We start from the raw sequence: 20,863 nt of genomic DNA on the forward strand, positions 1-20,863 counted from the left end.
ACTGCCAAGTACTGCCAAGTACTGTCAAACATGCAGCGACTTTGCGATTAGAGTGTCGCGCCTGTGTTACTATTACACCATACAATCTTTGTACATTGAGCCCATATGAGGGATTCGAACCCGGCTTTCGAGGTTTCGGGGTAGAATAGGTCTAGATCTTCAGCAAGCGACTATGCTTGTCGTAAGAGGTGACTAACGGGATCGGAGGGTCAGGCTCGCTGACTTGGTTGGTGCATGTCATTGTATCCCAATTGCGTGGAACGATGCTCATGATGTCAATCACTGGATTGTCTGGTCCAGACTCGATTATTTACAGACCGCCGTCACACAGCTGGAATGTTGCTGAGTACGGCGGTAAACAACAAACAAAACTTGCTGAAGACCTATTCACGGGTCCGAACCATTGAGTAACCTATAACGACCAGCATGGGTTGCTTAGGAACGTTTCTAACATAAGGTGACGTTAAAAAGAAAATACATCACTTCTACTCTCTTCTAAACATGTGGGAACGAGTTGCCCAGTCGTCTAAGGCGCCGCTGTTGACTTGCAGAGTTGCGTCCCTTGGGCACACCAGAGTACTGCGTTTCTAGGTTTGTCAGCACCATTCACGTTCTCGTGGGTTTCACCAAAGTGGTAAACGACTGAGACCTGCATGACTTCGGGCTTTCCTCCAACATAAAGCTGACACACGCCATGATATAACTGGAATACTGTTCAAAGCGGCGTTAAGCCCAACTCACTCGATGCTCTTTACGTTGTGCCCATTAATATATACATTTAGAAAATATATAAACATATAAAAAAAAACACCGACTACCTCCATCGTCTGTTTGAGAGTCTGTGCGGCATGGTTGTATTCTCGAATATGAAGTCAGCGTTCATGTATTTATGCCTATCGTTACAGTTCAAGTTCCTTGAATCAGGATTAGAAGTCCGGCACTGGATTATGTATGAGAATACCACCGCCGCCATGACCGAGAAAATATCAGAAGAGGCCAAGCAAACACGAGGTAGCTCTTCATTTAGAGGTGTTATCATTACTATCATCATAAAATTGTTTGTTTGTTTGTTTGTTATTTAACGCCGCACTCAGCAATATTCCAGCTTTATGACGGTGCTCTGTAAATAACCGAGTACGGTCACACAATCCAGTGATTGATATCATGAGCATTATTCTACGCAAATTGGATACGATGACATGCATCAACCACGTCAGCGAATCTGACCACCCGATCCCGTTAGTCGCCTCTTACGACAAGCATAGTCGTCATTTACGGCAAGAATGGGTTGCTGAAGACCTATTCTACCTCGGATCTTCACGGGTCCATCATAACTATCATCATAATCAGTCACAATATGTCTGAAGTCAATGTCTAGTTTTAACGCGCTGAACAATATTTAAGTTTTATCATATTTATATTATGTGACCATGCCGCGGATTATAACCGGGACGATTTTGGGATTCGAACACCCGGCCAGTGCATTCTAGCACGACACATTACCCTGAGAGCCATAGGCTGACATGCTTGGATAACACTGAAACAAATTGGCGTTAAACTTATGTCATCCACCCAATATCCCACCTATAAATAATGTAAGTGATATACCAGCTACTGTCCTCTACAGTCTTTATACTGTGTGCCTATGGCGACGAGGTCATCCGACTGATGGCGGCAGCAAACGACGCAGGCCTCATGACGGGAGAATACGTCTTCATTGCCATCGACTATGACAACATGGCGGAGACGGACGACAGCAACAAACATGTCAAGCAAGAAACACTGAATGGTGAGGTGGTTACGTTCTTTGAGAGAAGTATATTCTTCTTTGGGTCAATACTGTAAAGTTATACAAGGTTCTCCATTGTTTGAAAGCTACCATCTCCTCAGCGATGAGTGAGTGAGTATGGTTTTACGCCGCTTTTAGCAATATTCCAGCAATATCACGGCGGGGGACACCAGAAATGGGCTTCACACATTGTACCCATGTCGGGAATCGAACCCGGGTCTTCGGCGTGACGAGCGAACGCTTTAACCACTAGGCTACCCGACCGCCCCTCAGCGATGAAATGTCAAAACAAATATTGTACTTCAGAACTAGAAAATAAATTGTCCACTGAAACCGGTCATGGTTGAATGCCCCAAGAAATTTGAGAGTACGTTAAAGATGTAATTCTCAATTTATTTTAAAAAATCATTACTATTTGAAATGTTCATATTTTTTAGACGTAATAAAAAAAGAACTGAATGATTACTACTAACGAATACCGTAAACTTCCAACGATGCGATTAGTTTTAATTGTATAATTCCGTCTTGCTGTACATGTATTATTTGAACTGTATGTGTGTCCTCATGTACAACCGGTGATGTTTTCTTGAGTAAAAGAGAGAGTTTGAGAGTTATATAGCGAAACCTCGTTTTCTGGATTTAGCATTATCTTATTGGACGACTGATTAACGACATTGCTCAACGTCATCGGCATATCAACAAGGGAGAATTCAAATATTTGAATGCATTTGTATATTTCAATATGTGAAATGTTGTCTTTTGCTGAATTCTCGAATTTCGAATTCTGTACATTTTGACGGACATACTATAATGCACATTATAAACTGTCGGGCAAAAGAAAGTACACACTTGACCAAAATACAAACATTGTAAAAACATTACCTGGATGACAACAGTCGCCGAAACACTGCAAAATTACTGTTTGTTTGTTAGTTTGTTGTTTCACGCCGCACTGATATTCCAGCGATATGACGGCGGCTGTGATTGACATCATGAGCATCGATCCACGCAGTTGGGATACGATGACATGCATCATCAACCAAGTCAGCGAACCTGATCACCCGATCCCGTTAGTCGCCTTCTACGGCAAGCATGGGTTGCTGAAGACCTATTCTACCCCGGATCTTTACGGGTCAACTTAATGTCCAAAACACAACTATGATACCTGTGTCAAATACGTCACCATCGAATAATCATTTCGTGTTTGTTTCACTTTAGCCACCATAAACCAGGAGTGTATAGTTTATTTGTTTATATCACAAATATTATTCCATGTTACGAATGTAAATTGGTTTAACATACGTTGTGTTCCCGAGATAATGTTCTTGAAAGTGCTGCATCCATTTGGTATGGATTTCCTTCCATTGCGACCTACAAGATGTAGATATAAATACAGTCAGGCAGTATATTTCTGATGGTTCTTTGCAAAAACAGTGGGACCGACATTTCTTGTATTTATCCACCTTACATCGTCAAAGGAGTAATGGTTTTATCAATAAAACCGCCAGAAGCTTGTAATTGATTATCTGTCACGGTATAAATAATTTGTCCCGATCCTTTGGTTTTATCATGAGTGTCCAGGATCAAGTTTTAAGACGATACATGCAGTGAAATCCGCTAATCCAGACAGTACTATTCTAGATCCGGATTGACAAAGCAGTAATACAGGGTAATGCGTTTGTATATACTGAACAGAAAATGTCAGGAATCATGAATATTTTTCGGGATATTTTTGTGAAATTGTGTGTCTTCACTACAGAAAATATTCCCCAAAATATTAATGTTACCTATTGTTTGGTTCAGTGTATTTGATAGGCTTCCCAACAGAAATCGTCGAGTTTAAGGGATTCAGGGCAGATGTTCGACAAAAGACCAAAATTCATGCTATTTATATTTTGTCCAGGTTTACTAGATGTAACGATTGACGTTGAGCCGGAGAGTGAAGTGTTCAAGTCGTTCCTCCTTGAGATGGAGAGCAACACAGTCACGGGGACTGAAGGAGGCCATTATGAAGTGAGTAATATTATCCTCAAATATGATTTACTGGGTTCATCTCACCTTTAGATATGGAATATTGAAACAGTATGTCCAATACTTTAACAGAGGCTTACAATAGTCGTAGTACTGAGATCGCTTTGTGCAAATGGGCCCTGGTCATCTAAGGGCTCGCAATTCGCGTTGTCGCGTTTCTTACCCGCGCTCACTGGTTTCACGGTGTCCACTACCGTGATATTGCTGGAATATTGCTGAGTGCGGCGTTAAACAACAACAAATGAAACATTGGTTTCACGAACGTGGTAACGCCTACGAGCCTCTCATACGCCATGATGACTATTCCCTCACTGTCACAAGACCATTTATACCTCATTTTAACAAAATGTTTACCATTGAATACACTTTGTCTGTATAGCGTGGCATACACCTGGCTCTTCTGGCGGACGCTATATACATGTATGCTGTAGCTCTCAACAGAAGCCTAGCTGAAGGCGCGTCATTAGACGATGGCGTCTCAGTGGCAGATCACATGTACGGAGTCGCTATATCAGGTGAGCTATTACCTACACGACGTCCATGTACGAAATATTTAATACTCAGCGGCTGCTACGAATACTTATATATTCCATTTTACTTACATAGTACACTGCCGGGCATAAGAAAGTATACACTTGAAAATTGGTTTTAACCCAAAAATTACAAACGTTTTAAGGCTGAAAACAGTCGCCGAAACACTGCAATGTTAAGGTCCAAATCACAACTATGTCACCCGTATCAAAGAAATCACCATCGAGTAAGAAGGTCTTGTTTGTTTTCATTAAATATGAGTGCGTACTCTCTTTTTATATTATAGTTGAAAGTATTCAATTTTTGGAATGAAATCCACCTTAAATATCGTTCCATTCCACGAACAGAAATTTGGTTAACATTTGTTAATTTCACGAGATATCTTTCTTTAAAAGTGTGCACCATATTGTTTGGATTTCATTTCATTGCGGCCGAGATATACATATAAATGAAACCCCAAAGGTATTTGACTTCTTTGTTAGTTATTTACACAAGAAATCGACATAAATAAACGGAAATAAGAAAAACATAAAAATACTTTTCATGTTTGTTTTTGGTGCGGACAATGTTTAACAAATACGTGTCTTCCCGGTAATGTATACCCAGGCAATAAAACAGGGGATGTACAGCCTTCTTATGACCTGAACCAATGGCTTATGAAACAAAAATCGAAATCCGAATTGACATATCTATTTAGATGGCCTCGACCCTTACTGCAAATAAGTGTAGGAGTCACCCGCCAACCACCAACCAATTCTACCAACACTTAACCCATAGATATGGTGAACAATTATGGAATGTCATTGTTGATGAGAAAAGAACCTCCCACAAACGCCCCGAGAAATGTTTTGCAGGTTCCTGAAAGTCAATGTATTGGGGACGGGTTGTCGAGCGTACCTTTAGCTGACCTTGTGACCATTGATTTGAGGTCCGAATGCCAAATGAAAGTTCGACGGGGATATTTAGGGTAATGGTGGCTCATGTAGTCACCAATTATCAACACTTTACGTCTTGTCTGAAAAAACCCGATTTGTCTGTCGAGGGAAAAGATTACTTTATATTCTGAATTTCACATTTCATCGAGAAACGGTTGTGGTTACAGCTGGTGAAAGCAGCGGCCAACCTACACGAAAAACCGTTATTAAAAAAACGCTTTTGAGCAGATTATCTCTATCTTACGGAAGCGTAGCGGCGCCACGGTGATTTTTTTTGTCTAAGTATCTCCTACGTAGGACGTATTATCTCCTACGTAGGACTTAGTATCTCCTACGTAGGACTAACTATCTCCTACGTAGGACTTATTATCTCCTACGTAGGACGTATTATCTCCTACGTAGGACTTATTATCTCCTGCGTAGGACTTACTATCTCTTACGTAGGACTTATTATCTCCTACGTAGGACTTATTATCTCCTGCGTAGGACTTACTATCTCTTACGTAGGACTTATTATCTCCTACGTAGGACTTATTATCTCCTGCGTAGGACTTACTATCTCTTACGTAGGACTTATTATCTCCTACGTAGGACTTATTATCTCCTGCGTAGGACTTACTATCTCTTACGTAGGACTTATTATCTCCTACGTGGGACTTACTATCTCCTACGTAGTACTTAATCAATGAGGCTTCAATGGGAAACACTATATATCAGTACTAAGTCCTACGTAGGAGATACTAAGTCCTACGTAGAAGATATAAAGTCCTACGTAGGAGATACTAAGTCCTACGTAGGAGATAGTGATTCTAGGCAACTAAGTCCTACGTAAGAGATACTAAGTCCTGCGTAAGAGATAGTAAGTCCTACTTAGGAGATACCAAGTCCTCCGTAGAAGATACTAAGTCCTACGTTGGAGATAATTAGACAACAAAAAATTCACCGTGGTCCCACTACGCTTCCGTACTATCTAGATGTCTAACAATACGATCTGGACGATAACTTAGGTTATGTAAACTTGCTACAGATCGACCAGAATACTTTACTACTCTAGCCAGGCTTGCTCTCTTAGTTTCAATCCTAACAGAATCAAAAGAATGTGCTTGTGGAACAGTTGCGAATCATGTCGTAAACATGTTTTTTTGTCATGTCAAAAGATTATCGTAGAAAGAAATATCATGTTTGTAAAATCTTTGATTACTAGATGTTAATGTGTTTCTCAGAAGCTGGGCAGACGATGATACTTCTCAGTCATTTCTGCTAGGTGGAATACCTGAACAATTTGAAGATGCGTTAGATTACAATGTATGGCAATAAAGCATGACAAGCACTGGTGATGCAGTAAAACGTGAGATAAAGTCATCCGAAGTTGCTTATACTAAATGTACATATCGTCAGCCCGCCTACACTTGTAAATTGCCAAATGCAAACTGGGCATCTATGTAAACCCTAAGGAATATGATACATATGTATTATGAACTTATTCTCACACGAAATGTCTCTCTTGCATCCCAAGTACTAAGGTGTCCGACTCCCAATTTTTTTTTCCCCGATGAATTGTCGGTCACTTTTGACACTAATGCGATTGACAAGATTTCGAAAAACATGGCAAATATGCGGACCTCGCTGACGAAATGACACGCTTGCATCCCAAGTACATGTACCATGTTGTCCGACTCCCCATTGTTCTTAGTGCCTTAGGTTTGGTACCTCCCAATCTGTTGACTGACATTGGGCGAGTACCCGGGCTTGCTGCCATGAATACAGCCCTTCTGACAATCTGGGTAATGCAGAAGGCTTCAGTTTTTGGGGGTCTTCACATTCTCAGAAAAGTTCTGGTTTACCTAGCCATTCGCTGTCAGGGCTGCGTTAAGAGGGGACAAGGATCCCGAGATGACGATGAGCCTAACCAGCCTGACTGTGCTAGGATCACCCAAACCCTCTTTGCTGCATTTTCTGTTTTAATCTACATAATAATAACCTTGCACGTCGATTTCACAAAAGTCGTTGAATATTTTTTATTTCACGTTTCTCTTCTCTCACATAAAGTTGAAACGCCATGATTTAACTGGAATATTATGTTTCATATTTTAATGTACCAGCCATTTTAAGCATGTTCCGAATGTTACATTTATCATCCCAGGTGTAAGCGGAACTGTACAGATATTATCGGACGGCAGTCGGCTTGCAGGCTACATGCTCCACAATCTGATGAATAGCCGGTACACACCAACAGCCAGAAGTCGTCTTGGGTGAGTATATGCTCCACAATCTAGTCATTGCCCGATACACACCAACAGCCAGAAGTCGTCTTGGGTGAGTATATGCTCCACAATCTAGTCATTGCCCGATACACACCAACAGCCAGAAGTCATCTTGGTTGAGTTATGCTTCATAATCTAGACAATGGCCAGTACACACCAACAGCCAGAAGTCGTCTTGGGTGAGTGTATGCTCCACAATCTGGGCAATGGCCGGTACACACCAACAGCCAGAAGTCATCTTGGTTGAGTTATGCTTCATAATCTAGACAATGGCCAGTACACACCAACAGCCAGAAGTCGTCTTGGGTGAGTGTATGCTCCACAATCTGGGCAATGGCCGGTACACACCAACAGCCAGAAGTCGTCTTGGGTGAGTGTATGCTCCACAATCTAGTCAATGGCCGGTACACACCAACAGCCAGAAGCCATCTTGGGTGAGTGTATGCTCCACAATCTAGTCAATGGCCGGTACACACCAACAGCCAGAAGTCGTCTTGGGTGAGTGTATGCTCCACAATCTAGTCAATGGCCGGTACACACCAACAGCCAGAAGTCGTCTTGGGTGAGTGTATGCTCCACAATCTAGTCAATGGCGGGTACACACCAACAGCCAGAAGTCATCTTGGGTGAGTTTATGCTCCACAATCTAGTCAATGGCCGGTACACACCAACAGCCAGAAGTCATCTTGGGTGAGTGTATGCTCCACAATCTAGTCAATGGCCGGTACACACCAACAGCCAGAAGTCATCTTGGGTGAATGTATGCTCATCAATCTAGTCAATGGCCGGTACACACCAACAGCCAGAAGTCATCTTGGGTGAGTGTATGCTCCACAATCTAGTCAATGGCCGGTACACACCAACAGCCAGAAGTCATCTTGGGTGAGTGTATGCTCCACAATCTAGTCAATGGCCGGTACACACCAACAGCCAGAAGTCATCTTGGGTGTATGTATGCTCATCAATCTAGTCAATGGCCGGTACACACCAACAGCCAGAAGTCATCTTGGGTGAGTGTATGCTCCACAATCTAGTCAATGGCCGGTACACACCAACAGCCAGAAGTCATCTTGGGTGAATGTATGCTCATCAATCTAGTCAATGGCCGGTACACACCAACAGCCAGAAGTCATCTTGGGTGAGTGTATGCTCCACAATCTAGTCAATGGCCGGTACACACCAACAGCCAGAAGTCGTCTTGGGTGAGTGTATGCTCCACAATCTAGTCAATGGCGGGTACACACCAACAGCCAGAAGTCATCTTGGGTGAGTTTATGCTCCACAATCTAGTCAATGGCCGGTACACACCAACAGCCAGAAGTCATCTTGGGTGAGTGTATGCTCCACAATCTAGTCAATGGCCGGTACACACCAACAGCCAGAAGTCATCTTGGGTGAATGTATGCTCATCAATCTAGTCAATGGCCGGTACACACCAACAGCCAGAAGTCATCTTGGGTGAGTGTATGCTCCACAATCTAGTCAATGGCCGGTACACACCAACAGCCAGAAGTCATCTTGGGTGAGTGTATGCTCCACAATCTAGTCAATGGCCGGTACACACCAACAGCCAGAAGTCATCTTGGGTGAATGTATGCTCATCAATCTAGTCAATGGCCGGTACACACCAACAGCCAGAAGTCATCTTGGGTGAGTGTATGCTCCACAATCTAGTCAATGGCCGGTACACACCAACAGCCAGAAGTCATCTTGGGTGAGTGTATGCTCCACAATCTAGTCAATGTCAGGTACACACCAACAGCCAGAAGTCGTCTTGGGTGAGTGTATGCTCAACAATCTGGTGAATAGCCGGTACACACCAACAGCCAGAAGCAATATTGGGTGAGTGTATGCTCCACAATCTAGTCAATGGCCAGTACACACCGACAGCCAGAAGCCATCTTAGGTGAGTGTATGCTCCACAATCTAGTCAATGGCCGGTACACACCAACAGCCAGAAGCCATCTTAGGTGAGTGTATGCTCCACAATCTAGTCAATGGCCAGTACAGAGCAACAGCCAGAAGTCATCTTAGGTGAGTGTATGCTCAAAAATCTAGTCAATGGCCAGTACACAGCAACAGCCAGAAGTCATCTTGGTTGAGTTATGCTTCACAATGTAGTCAATGGCCAGTACACACCAACAGCCGGAAGCCATCTTAGGTGAGTGTATGCTCCACAATCTAGTCAATGGCCGGTACACACCAACGGCCAGAAGCCATCTTGGGTGAGTTATGCTTTACAATCTAGTCAATGGCCAGTACACACCAACAGCCAGAAGTCATCTTGGGTGAGTTATGCTTCACAATCTAGTCAATGGCCAGTACACACCAACAGCCAAAAAACATCACTATCTAGTCAATTACAGGTACACACTAACAACCAGAAGCCAAGTTTTGGTTTGATTAAGGCGAGCCAAATGACCTGGAACGGACCAGGTGTTGTTAGTTTTATTTAATATGCGTGTAGCCTTACACCTCTAACAGTGACCTCTATGTGTTCCACAGGGGCCGCGGGTTCACGGTCATTAACAGCACAGTGGTGTGGCCCGGGGGGTCGACGACAACACCCACAGGACAACCAGCATGTGGCTGGGCAAATGAACACTGCCCCGACAACAGTAAGTATAACACCTCCAGCGTGTACGCATATTGAAATATGTCAGGGCGACGTATACCCGAGTATTACCATGTAATGTCAATGACAACGTTACTTCTATACATGAGATATTCCTTGGATAACACAGCATGCATATGGACCACTGCCTTGATAAATTTGTTGTCCACCGGTCTCTCGGGAGATATGGGTTGATGTACCCTGTTTGTTAGTTTATGTTTCCCTCCACCTTCTGGCTCGGACTCGAGGACTCGAGGAACACAAACTACAGTATAGTACGGTTATAACGAACTCATAGGGACTACTAATTTTAGTTCGTGATAAGCATATATACAGATTAACTAGAGCAAATAGTCGGGACCAAAAAGTAAGTTCGTTATATCCGTCAGTTCGTTATAAGCGTGTTCGTTATAACCGTAGTTTACTGTAATACAAAGGGTACAAAAACCCATGTTCCTCCCGATACCATTGGACGACTTATAATGCACATGTGATACAACCTGACATAGAACCAATTCTAAGGTCTGTCAGAAGACGCCAAAATGGCCACATAAATTATACTCAGCTGAAATGTGAGTAATACAGGATTCCAATATAGTCAAGATGGTTCTTGTTAAGTCATAAATGCCATACTTCCAAGTGGACCGCCTCCGTGATCTAGTGGTAGGGCGTCCAGCCGGAGAGTGTAAGGTCGGGGGTTCGATTCCCGGCCGCGTCATACCAAAAGACGTTAATAGATGGTACTTGTTGTTGCCATGCCTGGCGCTCGGCATTAAGGGGCCAAAACAAGGACTGGTCGGCTCGGAGTCAGTAAACTGTGTCTGAGTGGGGTATTCATGTTAAACTGCGGCATGGTATCACAGTGGGATACCACTATGAAATCGGCATAAGTCCTGACAAGACACTCAGCCACACACACGTGCATACTCGTTGCTGTATAAGTGCAATTATCTTGAACGCGACGTTCAGTCCCATTTCACCTCTCCACCTCGCCACGTTCAAACTCGAAAATTAACAGGTCTCTGTCATATAGCTGGAATTCTGCTGAGTAAGGCGTAAAACAACAAATAAATACATTTAAAAAACTGAGATTTCTACAAAACTTCTACTTGTCAGTTTTCTCTTGCTTAAACATCTTATCTTAACATACACATGAATATCGGACTCTGATTGGTTGGGACCCATTCTATTATATTTGATGTACCCTGCAAGCACGTAAGGTACGTTTCTGATGTTCCTCGCTTAATGACCGGGCTCTTGGCATTACATTGCAACATTTTTACTTGCCTTTGCATGTGTTTGTGACGGGTGCACCGTAGGGGCAGGATACGCTCACCTTTTTGCGAACACCTGATATCATCACTATTTGATATGGATTCATAAACACTCGCTAAACGATATAGTCGAACTCTTCTTTGTGCAGAGATTTCTTAAGAATATGGAAAGAGTTTTGTCGCTTTTAGTGATTATTTCAAAATGTAACTTTTGAAAGCTTCTCCAAAATAGTGCCAAACTGCACCAAGCCTTTAACAGTTAAAATATGATCTCTTGAAAACGGTAATGTGGTTTGGCACATGTTGATGTTTGTTGAACTTTGTCGACAGCCATTGCGATCATTCTGGGCAGTGTCGGCGGGATCTGCGGCGCTCTCGTTATCATCATTGTTGCCGGCATCATCATCAGCAAGTAAGGTTCTTCCGTTACAGGGACGGTGGGTAGCCTTGTGGTTAAAGCGTTTGCTCAATCCGAACTCCCGGGTTCGATTCTATATATGGGTATGTTGAACGAAGCCCGTTCTTGCTGTGCCCAACCGTGATTTTGCACTAAAATAGCTAAACAATTTCACTCGATCTCTGCTAAGTGAATGGGAAGGGTCCCCTTTGTTTAGTAAGTGAGTGAGTGGGTTAGGTTTTAGGTAGCTTTGAAAAGGAGGACCACATGGTAATGTGACTGTAATTTGTGTGACACTCATCCAAAGACTGTGGTGGTGATGATGGAGGGTCATGAGCAATGATAAATTACATATTATTATTAGTCTATGTTATTATTAGTTTTATTTTTGTACTACTTTTAGTAGTAGTAGTAGTAGTAGTGGTAGTAGAAGGAGGAGGAGGGGGAAGAGTGGTATTAGAAGTAGTTGTAGCAGGAGGAGGAGGAGGAGGAAGAAGCGTGGTGGTAGTAGTAGTTGTAGGAGGAGGAGGGAGAGTGGTAGTAGTAGTAGTAGTAGTAGTAGTAGTAGTAGAAGCAGCAGCAGTAGTAGTTGTAGTAGTAGTTGGAGGAGGAGGTGGGGAGAAGGAAGAGGAATAGTGGTAGTAGTAGTTGTAGTAGTAGAAGCAGCAGCAGTAGTAGTTGTAGTAGTAGTAGGAGGAGGAGGTGGGAAGAAGGAGGAGGAATAGTGGTAGTAGTAGTAGTAGGGGGAGGGGGAGGGGGAATAGTGGTAGTAGTAGTAGTAGTAGTAATAGTAGTAGTGGTAGAAGGAGCAGCAGTAGTAGTTGTTGTAGGAGGAGGAGGAAGAGTGGTAGTAGTAGTAGTAGTAGTAGTAGAAGCAGCAGCAGTAGTAGTTGTAGTAGTAGTAGGAGGAGGAGGTGGGGAGGAGGAGGAATAGTGGTAGTAGTATTAGTTGTAGTAGTAGTAGTAGGGGGAGGGGGAATAGTGGTAGTAGTAGTAGTAGTTGTAATAGTAGTAGTAGTAGAAGCAGCAGCAGTAGTAGTTGTTGTAGTAGTAGTAGGAGGAGTAGGTGGGGAGGAGGAGGAGGAATAGTGGTAGCAGTAGTAGTTGTAGGAGGAAGAGTGGTAGTAGTAGTAGTAGTAGTAGTAGTAGTAGTAGTAGTTGTAGGAGGAGGAAGAAGAGTGGTAGTAGTAGTTGTAGGAGGAGGAGGAATAGTGGTAGTAGTAGTAGTAGTTGTAGGAGGAATATTGGTAGTAGTAGTAGTAGTAGTAGTAGTAGTAGTTGTAGGAGGAGGAGGGGAGGAATAGTGGTAGTAGTAGTAGTAGTTGTTGTAAGAGGAGGAGGAATAGTGGTAGTTGTAGTAGTTGTAGGAGGAAAAGTGGTAGTAGTAGTAGTTGTAGGAGGAGGAGGAGGAATAGTGGCAGTAGTAGTAGTAGTAGTAGTAGTAGCAGTAGTAGTAGTAGTAGAAGCAGCAGCAGTAGTAGTAGTTGTATGGAGGAGGAGGAATAGTGGTAGTAGTAGTAGTAGTAGTAGAAGAAGCAGCAGCAGTAGTAGTAGCTGTAGGAGGAGGAGGAAGAGTGGTAGTAGTAACTCTGGCTAGCTTGCTTGTTCTTTATATTCATGTATTAGTTAAGCCAGTGTCCGCTTTCTACAGACGCCGGATTGCACAGGCTGACCTGCAGAGACTTGACTGGAGGATCCCGTCCGATCAGCTGTCTGTTAGACAGGGCGCAAAGTCCTTCCACGGCAGCAGCATGAGTAAGGTGTGTTGCCGGAGCAAATATTGATGTTAGATCTAACAATTCTCATGTTAATATTAGGTACTGACTTATATTCTGGGGGTGAATGCGCGGGTACGTGGGATTTTTGTTAAGAGACAGAACATAAACATTTCCATATATCATCTTTGTCACTTTATCATGTCTTAAGAATATAGCATGCATAATGATATCACCTGTGTGTTAGGACCGCCTCCGTGGCCTAGTGGTAGAGCGTCTGCCCGGAAAGCGGATGGTCGAAGGTTCGATCCACGGCGGCGCCATACCAAAAGACGTTAAAAGACCATGGTACTTGTTGTTACCCTGCCTGGCGCTCGGCATTTCGGGGCTAAAACGAGAACACGTTGGCACGAAGTCAGTATACTGTGCCAATCAAATAATGCATAATATGTCATGGGTTCGGGTATCAGTTCTGAAACGACATCATATCCCAAGGGGTTAGCACGAAACAACCGCCATTAGTCCAAACTGTCCTAACAATAACACAAACACGTGTATGCGCGTCGATATGTAAGTGCAATAATCTTGAACGCGACCCGTGAAGATATCCGGGGTAGAATAGGTCTTCAGCAACCCATGCTTGCCGTAAAAGGCGACTATGCTTGTTGTAAGAGGCGACTAACGGGATCTGGTGGTCAGGCTCACTGACTTGGTTGATGCATGTCATCGTATCCCAATTGCATGGATCGATGTGCTTGACGTTAATCACTGGATTGTCTGGTCCAGATTCGAATATTTACAGACCGCCATCATTCAGCTGGAATATTGCCGAGGGTGGCATTAAACAACAAATAAACAAACAAACAAACAATCTTGAGCGCGACGTTAAACCTCATTTTAGCTCACCTTACCTCCTTGTCTTTATGAAAGTCTTTGACGGGCTGTTCGTATTTTCAGGCCACTTTCGCACTACACGGATCCAAGTTGTCAGTTCCCTCGGTCGACAGTGGTATGACCGTTGACTCCAAGGCAGGCCAGGTGTTCTCAAGGACAGCACTGTATGATGGTCAGATAGTGGCCTTGAAGGTCATCCAGAAGTCTTACGTGGCCCTGACCAAGGATGTGATTCAGGAAATTAACAGAGTACGTAGTTACACAGTTCACTCTCGCCATGTGCTTGATGGAGGAAGGAAGGGTCGGCTTATACGCTATAGCTATATCACGACAGTGTATACAATAATTGATCCTTCACCCAGGAGACTATTACAGGTTGGATAGTTAAACAATATGTCTCTTGATACATACCGAGCTAGCATCATTTACCCCGACTTACATCAGTAACACGGCGGGGAACACTAAGAATTGCAATTCTCTCGATACATACAGAACTGATATCATTTACCCAGACTAACATCAGTAACACGGTGGGGGACACTGAGAATTGCAATTCTCTCGATACATACAGAACTGGTATCATTTAACCAGACTAACATCAGTAACACGACGGGGAACATTAAGAACTGCAATTCTCTCGATACATACAGAACTAGTATCATTTAACCAGACTAACATCAGTAACACGACGGGGACCATTAAGAACTGCAATTCTCTCGATACATACAGAACTGGTATCATTTAACCAGACTAACATCAGTAACACGTTGGGAGACACTGAGAAATGCAATTCTCTCGATACATACAGAACTGGTATCATTTAACCAGACTAACATCAGTAACACGTTGGGGGACACTGAGAAATGCAATTCTCTCGATACATACAGAACTGGTATCATTTAACCAGACTAACATCAGTAACACGGTGGGGAACACTAAGAATTGCAATTCGCTCGATACATGCAGAACTAGTATCAATTACTCTGTCAAACATCAGTAACACGACGGGCAACATTAAGAATTGCAATTCTCTCGATACATACAGAACTGGTATCATATACCTAGACTAACATCAGTAACACGATGGGGAACACTAAGAATTGCAATTCGCTCTTTACATACAGAACTGGTATCATATACCCAGACTAACATCAGTAACACGACGTTGGACACTAAGAATTGCAATTCTCTCGATACATACAGAACTAATATCAATTACTCCGTCAAACATCAGTAACACGATGGGCAACACTAAGAATTTGAATTCGCTCGATACATACAGAACTAGTATCAATTACTCCGTCAAACATCAGTAACACGATGGGGAACATTTCGAATTGCAATTCTCTCGATACATACAGAACTGATAACATATACCCAAACTAACATCAGTAACACGACGGGGAACACTAAGAATGCAATTGGCTACGCAATTTTACTCGTTTTAGGAATCGAGCCCGGAACTACACAAGGTGCTTCTTTACTCTCTAGACTACCCCCACTGCCCCCACATAAATAGAGATATTACACGAGCATGTGTGTCATGATTTCACGAAACGAGTGTCAGAACTCTTGTATTTCCCTGGTGAGTTTCGTAATGTCGGTAGGACACGCAAGCGATAGAAATAATTAACACGTCCCATTTTAATTCTGGAAACCCAAAAGTCCAGAAACTCTACGGTCTTTGCCGACTCTCGGTCAAAGGTATTTACAAAATTTAACATGCTGTTTTCATGGGAACATACCAAGGAAGAAAAAATGAAAAATATATGTTAAAAAACTCAATATTTACACTATGTCGCCCATGGGCCTGCCCATGGGCGAAGTGTGGCCCATAGGCCTGCCCATGGGCGAAGACTTGCCCATGGGTAGGCCCATGGGCGAGAATATGTTCCTTTACTTAAAACTCATGTTTTTTTTCTCGCAAATACATTAAATGAATTTATTCAAGTATCATGACACAAAATTTAACTCATTTTAACTTAATTCAACTATTTTATAGTGATATTGAAATATTTCGCCCATGGGCGAGAAAAAGGTTGGCCCATGGGCAGGCCCATGGGCGAGAATATGTTCCTTTACTCAAAACTCATGTTTTTGTTTCGCAAATACATTAAATGTATTTATTCAAGTATCATGACACCAAATTAAACTCATTTTAACTTCGGGTTTTCCTCCGGCGTGAAGCTGACACGCCGTGATATAACTGTAATACTGTTAAAAGCGTCGTTAAATCCAAATCACTCACTCACTGATTTGTTTGCTGGATTACAGATACGAAACTTGAAGCATCCAAATATAAACCATCTGGTAGGAATTTGTGTGGAGCCCATGAAACTCTGCCTAGTGTGGGCCTACTGTCCAAAGGGAAGTCTCGCTGACGTCCTGCACAACGAACGGATCAAACTCGACTGGATATTCAAGTTCTCGTTTGCCACCGATATTGTCAAGGTATGGTCACTACTGGTCGTCAAATTCTCGTTTGCCAACAATATTGTCAAGGTATGGTCACTATTGGTAGTCACGTTCTCATTTGCCTCCGATATAGTCAATGTACGGTCACTAATGGTAGTCAAGTTCTCGTTTGCCACCGATATTGTCAAGGTATGGTCACTACTGGTCGTCAAATTCTCGTTTGCCAACAATATTGTCAAGGTACGGTCACTATTGGTAGTCACGTTCTCGTTTGCCACCGATATAGTCAGGGTAAAGTCACTACTGGTAGTCAAGTTCTCGTTTGCCACCGATATTGTCAAGGTAAGGTCACTACTGGTCGTCAAATTCTCGTTTTCCTGCGATATTGTCAAGGTAAGGTCACTACTGGTAGTCAAGTCCTCGTTTGCCTCCGATATTGTCAAGGTACGGTCACTACTGGTAGTCAAGTCCTCGTTTGCCACCGATATTGTCAAGGTAAGGTCACTACTGGTAGTCAAGTTCTCGTTTGCCACCGATATAGTCAAGGTATGGTCACTACTTGTCGTCAAATTCTCGTTTTCCTGCGATATTGTCATGGTACGGTCACTACTTGTCGTCAAATTCTCGTTTTCCTGCGATATAGTCAAGGTATGGTCACTACTTGTCGTCAAATTCTCGTTTTCCTGCGATATTGTCAAGGTAAGGTCACTACTGGTAGTCAAGTTCTCGTTTGCCTCCGATATTGTCAAGGTAAGGTCACTATTGGTAGTCACGTTCTCGTTTGCCTCCGATATTGTCATGGTACGGTCACTATTGGTAGTCACGTTCTCGTTTGCCTCCGATATTGTCATGGTACGGTCACTACTGGTAGTCAAGTCCTCGTTTGCCGCCGATATAGTCAAGGTATGGTCACTATTGGTTGTCAAGTTCTCGTTTGCCACCGATATAGTCAAGGTATGGTCACTACTGGTAGTCAAGTTCTCGTTTGCCTCCGATATAGTCAAGTTAAGCATTACCCCTGTTTCGGATATTTGTCCAATGAGATACAGACTCGATATGCAGCTGGTTTGTTTAGGGCATGATCTATCTCCATCACTCTCCGGTGGAATGTCATGGCAGCCTCAAGTCCAGCAACATCCTCGTGGACGGACACTGGTCATGTCGGATAGCGGACATGGCCATGCCCTGCTTCCGGGAAGGAGAACGTCCCAACAGCGACGGGGAACACGCACAATTCTACCGTGAGTTGACACCGAGGACTTTTTAATACAGTAAATGTTGTAAAGCCTTGAATCATTTCCTTCTTCACTGACTAAATTGACCATGTATATTTTCCGTTTCTGTTTTTTATCGATATAAATTGATAGTCCCCCCTAATTCCTAAAAAAATAATTATCTTTCAGACTGTAAAGAAAAAGAAGTCACCTGACACAAAAATTATATTATTGCAAGACGTTTTTCTCATAAAATAATTCAGGTGCATAGTTCTTGTTTTGTGGATGTAGCTGAATTAATATCTAATTTCGATACGAAAGTGTATATTAACCATGGTAAGCCTTTTTTTTCAGAGAAATTGTGGACATCCCCAGAAATACTTAGGGATCCTGAAGAATTCCCGAGGGGCAGCAAAAAGGGTGATACGTTCTCTTTTGGGATCGTGCTCCAAGAACTTATCCTTAGAACTGGACCGTATGGCGATTCTGATTTGAACCCAAAAGGTAATGTCACTCAACAGCATATATGTCCCACCGGCTTGTTCAATATTAGGCACTATAATCCGAACACAAACCATGTGTCGTACAGTCACTGTGATTTAAGACGATATTCAGCAACACAGGTCATGTGTCGTACAGTCAGTGTGGTATAAGACGATATTTAGCAACACAGGTCATGTGTCGTACAGTCACTGTGGTATAAGACGATATTCGGCAACACAGGTCATGTGTCATGCAGTCACTTGAGTGTAAATCGATATTCGGCAAGACTGTCATGTATATTTCTTGGTGCGACGTGTGTGTGCGACGTGAGTGTTGGACGAGAGTGTGCGACGTGAATGTGCGAAGTGAATGTTGGACGTGAGTGTGCGACGTAAGTGTGCGAAGTGAATGTTGGACGTGATTGTGCGACGTAAGGGTGCGAAGTGAATGTTGGACGTGATTGTGCGACGTAAGGTTGCGAAGTGAATGTTGGACGTGATTGTGCGACGTAAGTGTGCGAAGGGAATGTTGGACGAGAGTGTGCGACGTGAATGTGCGAAGTGAATGTTAGACGTGAGTGTGCGACGTAAGTGTGCGAAGTGAATGTTAGACGTGAGTGTGCGACGTAAGGGTGCGAAGTGAATGTTGGACGTGATTGTGCGACGTAAGGGTGCGAAGGGAATGTTGGACGTGAGTGTGCGACGTAAGGGTGCGAAGGGAATGTTGGACGTGAGTGTGCGACGTAAGTGTGCGAAATGAATGTTGGACGTGAGTGTGCGACGTAAGGGTGCGAAGTGAATGTTTGACGTGAGTGTGCGACGTAAGGGTGCGAAGTGAATGTTGGACGTGAGTGTGCGACGTAAGTGTGCGACGTGAGTGAGCGACGTGAGTGTGCGACGTGAGTGTGCGACGTGAGTGTAAGACGTAAGTGTAAGACGTAAGTGTGCGACGTGAGTGAGCGACGTGAATGTGCGACGTGAGTGTGCGACGTAAGTGTTAGACGTAAGTGTGCGACGTGAGTGTGCGACGTAAGTGTAAGACGTAAGTGTAAGACGTGAGTGTGCGACGTAAGTGTGCGACGTGAGTGTAAGACGTAAGTATAAGACGTAAGTGTGCGACGTAAGTGAGCGACTTACGTGTAAGACGTGAGTGTGCGACGTAAGTGTAAGACGTGGATTTGCGACGTAAGTGAGCGACGTAAGTGTAAGACGTAAGTGTAAGACGTAAATGTAAGACGTGAGTGAGCGACGTAAGTGTGCGACGTAAGTGTGCGACGTGAGTGTGCGACGTAAGTGTGCGACGTGAGTGAGCGACGTGAGTGTGCGACGTGAGTGTGCGACGTAAGTGTGCGACGTGAGTGTGCGACGTGAGTGAGCGACGTGAGTGTGCGACGTGAGTGTAAGACGTAAGTGTGCGACGTAAGTGTGCGACGTGAGTGAGCGACGTGAATGTGCGACGTGAGTGTGCGACGTAAGTGTAAGACGTAAGTGTGCGACGTGAGTGTGCGACGTAAGTGTGCGACGTGAGTGAGCGACGTGAGTGAGCGACGTGATAGTGCGACGTAAGTGTGCGACGTGAATGTAAGACGTAAGTGAGCGACGTGAGTGTGCGACGTAAGTGTGCGACGTAAGTGTAAGACGTGAGTGAGCGACGTGAGTGTGCGACGTAAGTGTGCGACGTAAGTGTGCGACGTGAGTGAGCGACGTGAGTGTGCTACGTGAATGTGCGACGAACGGTGCGACGTAAGTGTGTGACGTCAACGCGAGATGATGTAATTGTGCGATGTGAGATGTGTACTACGTGAGGCGAGTGTGCAACGTCAGTGAGCGCCGTGAATGTACGACGTGAGATGATTGTGCGACGTCGGCGAGCGACGTCAGGTTTGAAACTCCGCTGCAGTCACGCATGACCCTCTTGTTTCCAGATATAGTGTCTCGGGTGAAGACAACGGAACATCCCCCCTACAGACCAGTGCTGGAGGGTGAGGATGCTCCTGATGCCATGCTGGATCTCATGAGGATATGTTGGGAGGAGATTCCTGCATTTAGACCCAACTTCTCCACGATAGAATACAGTCTGAAGAAACTCAATAAAGGAAAGTAAGTGTCTCGACTTTGCTCTTATATATACACACCTGGACAAGGATTAAACTCTACCATGTCTTTATTCTTATATATCCCGAACTTTCAAACATCATTTTGTGACATATACGTTATAGAAGTGAAACCATCCCCATTGTGGTACTGATCTAATTTTGATAAATGTTTTATGATGCCGACTGAAAAGTACAAGCATACTCTATGTTTC

The 20,863-nt window shown here is 43.6% G+C and overlaps 1 protein-coding gene across 1 annotated transcript in view; it reads left to right on the forward strand.

The window, feature by feature from the left end:
* Positions 1-20,863, forward strand: part of LOC124114600 (atrial natriuretic peptide receptor 1-like) — a 78,774-nt gene that overhangs the window by 42,264 nt on the left and 15,647 nt on the right. The window contains exons 4-16 of the mRNA XM_048382396.1: positions 906-1,011; positions 1,628-1,789; positions 3,693-3,802; positions 4,200-4,335; positions 7,430-7,538; positions 10,056-10,168; positions 11,769-11,850; positions 13,487-13,595; positions 14,508-14,693; positions 16,719-16,895; positions 17,935-18,100; positions 18,428-18,577; positions 20,481-20,655. Of these exons, the coding sequence (XP_048238353.1) occupies positions 906-1,011; positions 1,628-1,789; positions 3,693-3,802; positions 4,200-4,335; positions 7,430-7,538; positions 10,056-10,168; positions 11,769-11,850; positions 13,487-13,595; positions 14,508-14,693; positions 16,719-16,895; positions 17,935-18,100; positions 18,428-18,577; positions 20,481-20,655 (1,781 nt within the window). The remainder of the gene's footprint in view (positions 1-905; positions 1,012-1,627; positions 1,790-3,692; positions 3,803-4,199; positions 4,336-7,429; positions 7,539-10,055; positions 10,169-11,768; positions 11,851-13,486; positions 13,596-14,507; positions 14,694-16,718; positions 16,896-17,934; positions 18,101-18,427; positions 18,578-20,480; positions 20,656-20,863) is intronic.

Source organism: Haliotis rufescens, unplaced genomic scaffold, assembly GCF_023055435.1.
Source record: "Haliotis rufescens isolate VD_foot unplaced genomic scaffold, xgHalRufe1.0.p SCAF_4, whole genome shotgun sequence".
NCBI lineage: Eukaryota > Metazoa > Mollusca > Gastropoda > Lepetellida > Haliotidae > Haliotis > Haliotis rufescens.